This window comes from Corvus kubaryi, unplaced genomic scaffold (genome assembly GCF_017639235.1).
Source record: "Corvus kubaryi isolate FWS band 111438036 unplaced genomic scaffold, C.kubaryi_AGA036_p1.0 137, whole genome shotgun sequence".
Taxonomy (NCBI): domain Eukaryota; kingdom Metazoa; phylum Chordata; class Aves; order Passeriformes; family Corvidae; genus Corvus; species Corvus kubaryi.
The window spans coordinates 28,643,375-28,656,182 of NW_024580671.1; the positions used below are offsets into that span (position 1 = coordinate 28,643,375).

The following is a 12,808-nucleotide window of genomic DNA, read 5'->3' on the forward strand; positions in this document are numbered from 1 at the left end:
CTATCCTATCCTATCCTATCCTATCCTATCCTATCCTATCCTATCCTGTCTCCCCACACTGGGCTCTTCTGTGCACCTTGTGGGTACAACTGGATGAGAAAACAGGGCCTGAAGGTAGGCAGGCTATTGCTCAGTGTTTCTGTAATCTCTGCTTTCAGATTGGCATGGTGCAGCAATAAATCACAGAAACCCACCCAGAGTGGGTTGCATACATCCATTTGTCTCAGTTTCATATATGTAAGAAGAATCAACAAGCTTGTGTTTAGGGTTCCCCTATGATATTTTAATCTTATTGAAAGCCATTGTCTGCCAGGGGAAACTGATTTTATAGACTGCGTGAAGGTTCCCCTTTTCTGAAATTATACCACTAGATTAATGCAGTAAGGTGACCATGACAACATACAAAACTATTCTCCAAAGACAGAATATAGGACTAACCTAAATTGATTTTATTTCATTATGCCAATCTCAGAGGAAATTTCTTCCACCTTCTTCTTTCCCTCTATTTCCATCTATTTTCATTAAAAATTTAAGAATGTATTTTCCCTGAAAATGCCTAAAAATGCCTAAAAAGTCATTCTGCTGAAATCCCTTTGAAAACTCTATAGTTACTCCTGGAAGCTTAGTCAGGGAGCAGTCACTAATATTTGTATCACATTGAAAAAGCAATCAGTAAAACAGTTTTTTATACTTATTAATTTATCATATTTCTATATGCAGTCTGTACAGGGAATCCATATATCTTTTTACCTTGTGCATTGGAGTTCAGAAGGAGAACACCGTGGGCATTGGAGTCAGGTTCCACGCACATATAGAAAGGGTGAACTCCATAGAGGTTGGCAAATGACTGAAACATAGAAACAACACATGAGGTATGACTTGACTGCTATTTTTCATAGTTTTTGTCAGGTAGATACATATGCACAGACAAGGAAATAAATTCAGTCATAGTTAGAGACTTATTTTGACAGGCTGGGGATTTTTTCATCTAAATTGTTGTGAAGTCAAATTGATAGAAAAGAGGGCTTTTTTCTGCCTTATCAAAATGGGATTTTTTAGGCTTTCCCAGTTAAACCTTTGATATTCTGCCAAACCCTTCAAAATGGCATGAGTAAGAATAACTTTTCTAGTTAAAACAGACTCACTAACCACTGACTCCAGTTCAGCCAAAGATCTAATGAGTCCTGCTGAAGTCCAGCTTGTTTGGATGAGCAGGGATTGATCTGAGCATGAAATGCAAAGCTTTCCTGAACCAGGATCTTGGCACACAATATACTTTTTTTCTGAAAACTGCACTGTGAGACAGCTTCTGATAAAAGGTTTCAAAGTTCCCTCAAAGCAATTCATGGCTTTGTCCTTTAATTAAAACTCATGATACCTGCAAAGCCTGTGACATTCCATGTTTGCCACCTGCTTTTGGTGACACAAGCTGGGACAAAGTGTTGCACAGAGTGAATTACCGTTGGTGCCTGATCCCTGGCGAACATGCCATAGGTAACGAAGTCCATGTTGTGCTTGAAGGTCGGGTGCTCATGTTCACCAAACCCATACACAGAAGTGGATGGAACAGTGGTGGTGATCTGAAGGAACTGGTTGGAGAAAAACAGATCAACCAGGGGACTGTCCCACCTGTGACAAACAGAGGGAGACAGGATTAGTTTGCTTGTCCTTGGAAGGTATCATTTTAAGTTCATGTCTGGCTATTTACACTTTTTATGTGTTTTGGAGAATATCAAAAATCCATTAAATTCTATACATGCTTCTAATGTGATGAACCTAACACATTAAATTTATCTTGCAATGGTTGAAGATATCTCATCTACTTATGCAAAAAAAACGCATCAATATAATTTTTGAAAAGAACAATTAAAATAACGGAAGACAGACTATAAATCTGTTATCAAAATAAGTGGTTGCTTATGCTATTTCTATGACAACCAACATGAAAGGCTAAAAATTGTTATTACACAATGGAGTTCAGAATCCTTAATGAGAACAACAGACATTTTATCAGCCTTTTTTTTAATGTTTTGGTGTATCAGAACCTGAATACCCCGAACTTCATGCAGGTGCCTAAAATAGGGGTATAGTTTTCTCCAGACTCTTCTTGAACAATATGTTTTTATTGTGATGACTCTCTCCTACTTCTCTCACCAGCTTAATGCATTTATTTCTATTGAATCATCTGTGAACACAGGCTCGCATTTTAATTAGGTGCTACATTTTGTTTCCTATCTCTAGAGCTATAATGAGCTGCAAGTTAGATGGGGAGAACATGGTCAAGCTGTGGAGAAGTGTTTTGTTAATGGTCCCGTGTATGCCATGAGTAGCTCATTTAGATAGCACCCTCTCGAGCCTTGTTTAACCACAAACTTGTTACAGCTAATTAAAATAAACGAGCCCAAGCCATAGAGCACAGAAGTGGCATAACTCTTCTTTTAATGTTCTTCTGTCAATGATTTTGACAAAATTAAATGGTTGATCAAACTGACTGGTAAATCAGAGAAACGGAAGATAAGCTGTGTCAGTGGGGAGCAGCTCTACCCCCATGAGTGGAGTGCTCTGGTGAGTGGCTTGCCACTTGTGCCATCAGCACCCCTGCCTGGGGACAAGTCCCTGCTGCTGGGAGGACTGGGAGGGCACCACTGCTCCCACAACGCTGGCCTGCTCTCCCCCCGAGGATGCAGGGACAGCCACTCACAGGGATGCCTAAGGCACCCCCTTGCCTCTCTGTGCAAAAAGCAGGCACAAACTATCCCTAAATTGTCCTAGACAAATCCAAAGTCAAGCACAGGTACTAAAAGGTCTGTGTATTTTTTTTAAAATTCTCTTTGTCCTTTCTTACAAGCAGGAAACGGAAGAATTTGTATATAATTCTTGATTTGGTTTTTTTTTGCCAGCAGGAACCCCTCCCTCCCTCCTTTCCATCATCTCCACCTACATGCAGTACTGAATAAGATTATTTTCTTTTAGGAGGGTTATGCATGCAAAACATCCCTGAGAATCAGATCCAGCCCTTGACAAATAGAGGCCTTCCTGCAGGAAGTGGTTGCTGTGTAGGAATAGGGATGGGCTCTGGAGCTATATTCCTGTCCAAAGGAGACTGTCACACGGCTCTGCTCTGTGCCAAGACAGGAAGGGTCCCTGCTCTGAGCAGACCACAGGGTTATGAAGAACTCAAACTATGTGTCCTGGAGTGACTTTATGATGTTGTATCCCAAATCGCTATGCCCAGAAATTAATTCTGTGCCTTTCTATGCCTTTAAACTGAGCCTCAGGTGGGGGGAGAGAAAAGTGCACTTTTTCAAAGCAGTTTGCAGTTTGTTTTCATGTTTTCAAGACACAGATAAACCTCTCTTGCTGCTAACAGCAGCAGCGGGAGCAGGAGGAAGCACCCGGCTTGCTTCCTTTCCAGCCAGCTTTCGGCCAGTTTTTCAGCTCCTTTTCCTCTGGAGAGCTGAGCTTTTGTTTTCCTGGGACTTCGTTTTTTTCCCTTTTTCTCTGCTGGATGGTTTCAACATCAGAATACATTGGGAGGACTTTCCACCAAGGCCTTGGCCCTGGAGGTGGGCCCACCACCCCGTCCCAGCTCCAAGGAGGGGGAGAGAGAGATCTACAGAAGGACGCTGACATTTTCCCAGGTTTCTCTCAGCAGAGGGAGAGGTTTTATTATTTAGCATTATTATCCTTTTCCTGTGTGTTTGTTAAATAAATAGTTTTTATCTCTTTCACTTTCCTTCGAGGAAAATTTATTTTTTCCTGAACGTGGTGGGGGAGGGATGGTTGTAACCTGCCTTCTCTCAGAGGATATATTTCCAAATTTGTCCAAACTGGCACACTATGCCAGAGGGAAAATGCTTTGGAAAGAGCTTAAATATCTGTCCTAACTCATTGAGCTCTCCCCACAATGTCTGTTCAGAGGACATGAGGCTTTGTACATTTGTGGTACCCACATTACAGCACTGACAGTTCCTATCATGAGAACACTTTGTGTTACCATGGCATTAAAGTATTCCTTCAGCTCAGCAAGTCCCCTCCCTGACCAGGAGGGTCACTGGGGTGGTGCAAACAACAGCCCTAGGAACAAGCCCTCTGCCCCACCATAACTTTACATGTTGTGGAGAAACTGGTTTATGACTCACGCATTCCTTCAGGCATTCCTTCATGCACTCTACTTCTGCATGACATTGCCGTAACAGTGCCCTGCTCTGCACCCCTCCATGGCTCAGCTCCCTGGGGGCTGCCACCCCACCAGCACAGCTCCCATGCTGTGCCACCACCACTGCACCCCATCAGCCTTGTCTTTCCCTAGACCTCCGCACGCCAGCACAGCTACACACTAAATATAGCATTAACCATGACATAAAAAGGCTGGTGATGACTCTCTCTTTTTTTCTGGGCGTCATTGCGTCATCTCCATCTGAAGGAAAGCATGGACAGGTTTTCCCCCAGCACTACTCTCTGCCTCCACTCCCAAGCAGCTTCCAGAGTCCTTGTGCTCTCCAGCACACTGTGGCAAGCTGTTGTGCTACTTTATGTGTTTGCTCATGTGGCATTGGCAAAGAGCAATCACTTAAATGAAAAAAATTACGTCTGTCATTCCTTAAACCCTTGGATACAACAGAAGAAAATGTCATATTTCTTCCACCTCCCCCCCTGCTGGTTTAAAGCAGATAGAAGGAACAAAACGGGAGGGAGCATAAAATGACATAATGTCTGCAGGAATTTGCATGGTTTTCCTCCAAGAGTCCTATGAACCATAAAAGCACTGTGATCGACAACAGAAGGGATCTAAAAAATCTAAAAGCACAGCTGAACAGTTGCTCACTGTCAAAAATTCAACCCCTACTAGCAGTTAGATAAGGCAAAGTCTGTGAGGACAAGAACCCTTCTCTTTGCACAAGAGGTAATAGCTGCAGTCACATTCACTGCTGAAAGTCTTAACCCATTAGTGTGTCTGTGGAAATAAAAACCAGCCTCCCCTCATATCTGCCTGGCCCATTGCCTGTGAAGAGTCAGCTGTTGCCTGTCCAAGGAGTCTGATTGTTGAAAGCTAGTCTTTTCTTCCAAACACCGTGCACTACACTAAAGAGTAAAGCTCTCTAATTTTTAGCCTCTTATCAGGAAAAAAAAGAATGACTCAGATTGAAAAGGTTTCTGTAAAAATTAACATTTTTGGCCAGAAAGGGAACTAGTCTCACACCCAGCAGTCAAGCCACTGGCCATCAGGATGAAACACAACTGGAGTAGACCAAGGAAGTAGTATTAAAGGAAGGTGAGTAGGCAGATAGATAAAACATCCTGTTCATCTTGAAGGTGTAGATCATGACTAATATTGTCACAACATTCGAGGGGGATGACTAAAAGGCAGTACAAGATGGTTTTCAGGAGTGCAATCTTCAGTCCTTTGTAACATGAACTGGACATGACCTGTCTGAACAACTTTGCTCTGTCGAGGTTTACTGGAGACCGATGACTGCAATGGCTCGAAGCACTGACTTGCCTGCTGTGAGCAACCAGCTGCTGGCACTTCTAAAGGTGTTCTTACAAAACCTCCAGAATTACGAGACTTGGGACACATATATGATACATCATTAGGACATGCATCATGAATGATCTGAACATTTGAAAATAATTTTAAGTTGGGAGAGGCTTGGTCTTTTTCTTCTTATTATTACAATGAATCCTGGAGAACTGAGCTCGTTATTTTAAGCTGTAAACAATTAGTCCACTCAGTCACTTGGAGAAAATGTCCCCTGTAACATCTGCTTTCCTTGGCCTCCAGACCACCCTGTATATTATCTGTGTGCAAATTCAGTTGTAACTTTACCCAGCTATCCAAAAAGGGAGTCTAAGCCCCCTGGCAAAGGTTGGGCACACCTTTCCAGAGGGCCTGGGCTATTACAGTATGCCCAGGCTGCCCATAAAGTGCTAAAGCACCTTACGGAGTGAGGAGTACACACTCTATTTTCAAATGAACCTCAAATATACTGACTCAACACACTTGAGATGCTGAAGAGCATCACCTTAGGAGCCCAGCTCTCTATGGTTTTCCACTGATCTCAGATTGCTAAAAATATTTCCACTGACTGCTGGTTTTGGCTGGAGTTAACCCTCATAGTAGCTGGTATGCAGTGATGTTTTGGATTTGTGCTGGAAGCTGTTGCTAATTCAGGGATGTTTTAGTTATTGCTGAGCAGTTCTTAACAGAGCACAACAGGGCTTTGCTGCCCCTTACACTGCCCCACCAGCAAGGAGGCTGGGAGTGCACAAGCAGCAGGGAGGGGATGCAGCTGGGATAGCCGGCCTCAACTGACCCAAGGGGTATTCCATACCATATGGCTTCATGCTGAGCATTAAAACTAGCAGGAAGGTTGGCTGCAAGACTGCTGCTCAGGGACTGGTAGGCATCAGTCAGATGGTGGTGAGTAATTGTTTTCATTTGCATCACTTTTCTTTCTTGAGTTTTATTTTTCTCTCTGTTATTTTCCTTTTAATTACAGTATTATTATTATTATTATTACTACTACTACTACTACTTTTTTTCTGTTATTAAACTGTTCTTGTCTCAACCCATGAGTTTTCTCACTTTTACCCTTCCAATTCTCTCCATCTTTCAGGCAGGAGTGAGCAAGCAGCTGGGGTTAAACCACAACACACTGTTTCACAACAGCTGTATTCCTTATTAGCTGTAAGTCTTGGGACACCACTGGACTGCAGAAGGCCCCCCAAGACTGAATTTTTATACGTTTACCTTCCTTTAAAGGTGATTTGTCAAGTAGGTGGAGGAACAATTGAGGGAGCTGGGATTGTTGAGCCTGGAGAAAAGGAGACACAGAGGTGACCTTATCCCTCTCTACAACTTCCTGAAAGGAAGTCATATACAGGAGGGGGTTGGTCTCTTCCACCAGGCAGCAACTGACAGAACAAGAGGACACAGTCTCAAGCTACGTCAAGGAAGGTATAGGTTGGATATTAGGAAAAAGTTTTTCATGGAAAGAATAATAAAGTACTGGAATGGCCTACCCAGGGAGGTGGGAGAGTCACCATGTCTGGATGTGTTTAAAAAAAGACTGGACATGGCACTTGGTGCCATAGTCTAGTTGAGGTGTTAGGGCATGGGTTGGACTCAATGATCTTGGAGGTCTCTTCCAACCTTGTTATTCTGTGATTCCGTGGAAATCAGCAGGAGTAATCAACAGATTTTCCACAAACATGACATTTATAAAAAAAAGAACTGCAGAGTATATTTACAGTTATTGACACAGTTCTGCTCTACTTCTACTGTATTCATCATTGTGATATCAGGAAATGTCCTATAACTTGCTGGAGTTATGCTTTATTTTTGCTTTGAAAAACACCTGGATAAGTGATACACCTACAATACTTCTTGTCTACATAACATAAATCTTAATGATTAGAAGACTAAAACAATGGCTCTTACAAACTAGCAACAAACCCAATCTATCCATAATGCATACAATTTACTCCCCTTGCTTTCAGCAAAACTGCAGTTAAGACAATAGCCTTGCCTATGTAAAAACGTCTTCATGGTAAGTGGTGTCTGTACTAACTACCACAAACAATAAAAAAGGCACCTGAACCCTGCAGCAGCCTTTTTGGAAATTAGGGAAAGTCTTGATTAGATTTTGGTTATTTGTGCAGTATATTCCCAAGTGCAAGAACAAACAAGGTATTCTAAACTCTTAATAGAAAGTAGCCCCTATCTGGCTTGGAAAAAAAATGTTCTGCCTTCCATTATTTGTGTGACATCATGAAGGAAAAGTCAGGATATTAAAGTGGAGAATCAAATCAGTAGTCCATCCCTCTGCAGCCTGTCTCCAGCAATGGCCCAGGCCAGATATCACAAAGGAAGGCATAAGATGTCACTCAGAGTCAGTCTTGCAATAATCTGCTTATGGAGGAAGTTTCTGGCTGTTTTCATAGAATTAACTGATGTTGTGAAGTATAGAGACAAAAGTATTTGGGGGTTTTATTTTCCTACAGATCATTTTTTTATTATGCCTGAATGTGTATCCTGCCAGGCCTCCTGTGCTAGTGCTACCCTGGGGCAATAAGTCCCACAGGGTAATCACACACTGCAAAATGAGCATGTGTTTGCTATTTATCACTGTCTTAAAGCAAATAGTTCCCAGCCTTTTACTCTCTGTTCTTGAGAAAATCTATGCTTTCTTGGAGCCTTCATGCTCTCAGTTGATACTGCCTCTGCCAGTGGTTGCTGTTGTTAGTGTGGCAAGAGCAGGAAGGAGAATAGCACTGAATCTGAGTGTATGTGCCACAAAACAACTCACAGGCTGTTTAGCTCCCTCACCTGCCTAATTACAACACAGTATTTTATCTGCTGTTTTTACTAACATAGGGCCCTGGCCAACAGTGGGACAGTTTCCCATTAGAGCTGCAAGATCAACCAGGGTATCCTGAGCAAGGATTTACTAAACTAAAGCCAATCTCTTGACAAAACATTTTTCTACTGACCACACCAATTTTGCCAAAACAGTTATTTTCTAAGTATGATGGGAGTGGAAAGAGGCTCCCTGCAGTCTCTGCTGCCCGACAAAGATGGAGCTTCACCTCTGGGGCAGCAAGCAGATCCAGGCCCCAGTCCCTGTCCCTCATGGTTCAGATCTGTGACTTGCAGCCTTAAATCAGAAGCAGGTTTCTATTTTCTCGTGGAAAACAGAAAACATCTGACATCTGGATGGGAGCAGAAGCTTTGCTGTGTCTCATCTGATCCCCTTGGCACCCCACCAGTGAATGTGTGGACATGGCCCCTCTTTACCCCCATGGCTTTGGATAGCTACTGGCACAGAAAAGGACCTTCCCTGGCTAGTGGGAAAACAGCAGGAGCTTTGGAGAGGGTGAATAAGAGGAGCAGAAGGAGGCAGGATGGGATGGGACAGAGAACAGGACAGCAGCGGATGAGAAGGAGAAAGGTAAGAGGGAGTAAGCCAAGAGGCATTACTGGGAGGAGAAAGGGAGCCAGCCCAAGAGCTTCTGGTCCCAGTAGCCCCCAGCAGTGCCTGGACCATCTCCCTACATGACTGTCTAATTTTCTCCCCATGCAGGCAAAGCAGCAGCTGTCAACTGATTACCTTGGAGCAAGCTGAAAATGTAGCAGGACTAGGCCTTTTATTCTTGCTCCTGGCTCTGCATGAGGTTTGCAATCAGCTGTTAATGTCTCTCCCCTCATATAGTTTATTCCTCTCCCCTGTTACTGTGATTACATGGAGCCCTGAGTTTGTCCTGCCCTCCTTGGGTAGCTCAGCAATGGCAAAGTCTCCCTGCATGCAGCAAGCATGAGAAACGCCTGTAAAGCACACTCAGGGATACCTCAAAGCCTCCCCTGCCTGTCCCCTGCAGCATTTCCAATGTGGAATTAAATCATTCCTCACAAGGAGGAGGCTCTGCACACACGAGTGGCAGAGCAGAGATGGGGTTTTCTATCAAGCAGACAGACAGGAGCCTGACACCAGCTACCCCACTGCTTCACAGCCTACAGCACAGACACGGATGGCAGGACAGACCGCACCTTGGGAAGGAGGGCAGGGAAATACAGGTGTGGGCTTTGAAAGAGCAACCCCAACTTACACCGTGTTTCTGCTTCAGACAGGCTGCTCTCTCCCCAGGTGGACTGTCAGCTGTGCCAGAGCATGCTGGGGATCATGAAGGAATTTAGGCTTTTTTGGAGGGTGGGTCATCCAGCAGCATGGCTCTGCCAGCAAGGGATAAGAAGCACAATGCAAAGCAGATTTCTGAGGACCTGGGTTTGCTTTACTATGGGAAAGCTTTCCTCAGAGATATTTAAAAGGTCCATCAGAGAACCCTGACCTGGTTTGGTGCAGACACAAGTTATTATCCACCCATACCTGGGGAGTGCAACTGTAGCAACCTGTTGAAGAGGCTTTATTTGCCCACATCGACTGGTCTGAGCAGTGTTTGTGTGCATATGGAAATTAGTGACTGATTCAGCTGTTTATTGAGACAGTAAGGCAATGACCATTCACATCTTAAAACAGGAGGCTGAAGTCCCTTCAGGTGTCAGACACTTGCCTGTTTCTCAGGGACACTCTCCCACACAGCCTGCCCTAACCTGTCTGGAGCACAGAGGCCACCAACTGTGCAGCTTGGGGCCTGGATGCCCTGGAGCAGCTGCTCCCACTTCTGGAGGGAGCCCAAAGGAAAAGATTCAGGTTTTAGCATTCAAATCTGCCTTTGGGCAGGTTGAACTAACATGAAAATCTACTTTAACATGCCAGATGCCACCAATGCACCCCTGGACCCAGCCAGTCAAGTGCAGCCACTGATGAGAGTGCTCCTATAATGCTGATTGCTGAGGGCTCATCCTCCCCAGTAAAGTAAATGCAGCCACCCATAGCTTTTAGGCCAGGATAGATAACCTGCTTTCCTATTTTGAAAGATTCCATCTGCACAGCTCTTTTGGTGGCTCAGGAGATTGCAAATCCCTCTATGGCTGTGGAGCTATCTCTGAGCACCTGCATTTCCTCACTCTGACAGGATGGACAGGCAAACAAACGAAGGGGAAGCATTTTTGCTCCTCACACAGGGAATATAACTAAACTAAATATGACTCAGCTGTGAGAGGACTGGCTCCCTGACAGGATCCTTCAGACTGTAGTACTGGCTGTGCCATTTCACATGAAACCAGAATTCCCAGGAACAATTTCCCTTTCTATACACAAAATCCTCTGTCCCTGCTGGTGAGAGTATTTTGGAAGCAGCCTTGCCATTGCTTGCAGGATAAAAGTCCATTATCTGTGCATTATGTTCATCCACAATTTCCTCTTTTTGGGGTTGGCTGGGTTTCAGGAGCACTCCTTTACCTGCCTGGAGGCAAGTGTACGATTTCCCATGGGGATGCTGGAGAGCAGAGCATCACTGCTGATGCTGTGCTGGTGCTGCAAACCAAGGCTGCCCTCTGCCTCCCTGGGCTCTGCAGCACAGCTCTGCTGCACCCCACACCTCTGCTGGGCACGGGCCTTGGGGGACAAGGAGATGGAGGGGAATGGAGGAGACTTTCCCAGGCCATGGCAGGGCAGTGAATGTGCCCTCCTGGAAACCTGCTCAGTGGGGACCAACTTGTGCTCCTCTGCCTGTCACTGGACTTGCACCTTTGGCAGGCCCTGCCATCTGCTCCACGGCAGGCCCCTTCCCTTAGCTGGGACATCTCAAGTTTGATCAACCTGGGCTAAACCCTTGGGGTCTGGGTGAAGGTGAGGAGGGCTGAATGGGAATGGGTCATGAGCTAGACACTTGTTATGCATTCACCCCTTACATCAGCATTCCAATTAATAAGCCTTTACAGAAAGGAGGAGAAGAAAACTGGGCCTTTAACAAAAGCCAGCTGTTTACATGGAGCTGTTAAGTCTAATGAGAAATTAAATTATTTTTGTTATCAGAGTAATGCATAATACATTAATTTAAAATAGCCTGCATAAATAAAACTTTACAGAATTGACTGTGACACATATAAAGAGATGCCATGAGACTGTAATTCAAAAGGATGGTCAGCTCATTAAAAACCCAGCATGATGGTTCCATCTGCAGACAATTCTAGAGGCTGTATTGTCTTATTTGCACCACTCATGTTAAGCAATCCTTCCATTGCTCACTGCTGCATTCCCAAAAGCAGCTAGCAGGAATGCACCTTGATTGGGACTCTCTTTCTAAGTAGCATTATGCACTAGAGATGTGTAGATGGAAGCCAAGGAAAGGGGAAACTATGACACCTAGTGACTTTTGTTAGTGAGGGGAGCTTTTGCTGAAGTTAAACTTACAGTACTAGCTCGAGAAAACAAATGGTATTTTTGCAGAGGGACAAACTAGAGCCAATGCCACTTACTGACATCAGTGGAAGTTAGAGGCTTATGGCCTCCATGGCTTTGAGCTTCCTAGACCTGCCTGCTGGAGAGTATTGGGAGATTTGGTGCTCAATTCCTGACACCTCAAATTTCAGAAATCTTAGCTCAGTGCTTTGATGAGTTGAGTTCACCAGTGTCCCAAGCCATGAAGTTGTAGCCTCAAAAGTTATTTGACTTACTGAATAAATCTTTATACATGCACATAGATAATTGTCTGTTATATAGGCACATACTCCTATTAATAATGAATGGCCTTCAGGGACAAGGCATAAATCTGCATTTACACCACATCCAGTTTGCTTTTGACCCCTTGTCACACAGACCCAAGCAACAGGGTGTGAGGAAACACACACCTATCACACCTAATTTCTACAAAAAGCAACATGAATCACATGTAGTACTCACAGCACGGTGCCAGTGCTCTTCCTCTTGATTGTGAAGTGTGTGGAATCCTCTGAGAACTCCACCTCATAGTTGGCTTCTTCAGCGGTAACCCCGGGGCCATTGATCTTGAGTGGGACTTCAAACCGCTGCTTGTTGGGGTCGTAGAGCTAAAGCAAGGCGAGCAGGGGGCAGGTTAGCTCACTCCTTAGCATGTGCTGCTTTGATTAAATCATTCCAACCCCCCATGTACTCACCCTGAACCGGAGTCTGTCCTTTGTCTGGAACTCCACTTCCAATACAATGGGGGAAATGTCATTTCCGAAGAGGGTCAAGGACTGGCGCTTGTTCAGTGTGACCCTGCAGTGGAGACAGGTGCTGGTGCCCACCACAACCCATCACGGGCTGAGACCACCCTGGGGCAGGCCGGGGGAACCACCCAGCTACTCTGTGTCAGCTCTTTAAAAATAAGTCATTGACTTACTGAGAGAAATAATCCCCGAGGTCAGTTTAGGCCCTCCTTGCTG

General features: G+C 44.6%; 1 protein-coding gene across 1 annotated transcript in view; it reads right to left on the reverse strand.

The window, feature by feature from the left end:
* Positions 1-12,808, reverse strand: part of LOC121659787 (sucrase-isomaltase, intestinal-like) — a 63,795-nt gene that overhangs the window by 46,206 nt on the left and 4,781 nt on the right. The window contains exons 3-6 of the mRNA XM_042018306.1: positions 12,539-12,641; positions 12,306-12,451; positions 1,461-1,629; positions 751-847 (exon numbers count right to left, since the gene is read on the reverse strand). Of these exons, the coding sequence (XP_041874240.1) occupies positions 751-847; positions 1,461-1,629; positions 12,306-12,451; positions 12,539-12,641 (515 nt within the window). The remainder of the gene's footprint in view (positions 1-750; positions 848-1,460; positions 1,630-12,305; positions 12,452-12,538; positions 12,642-12,808) is intronic.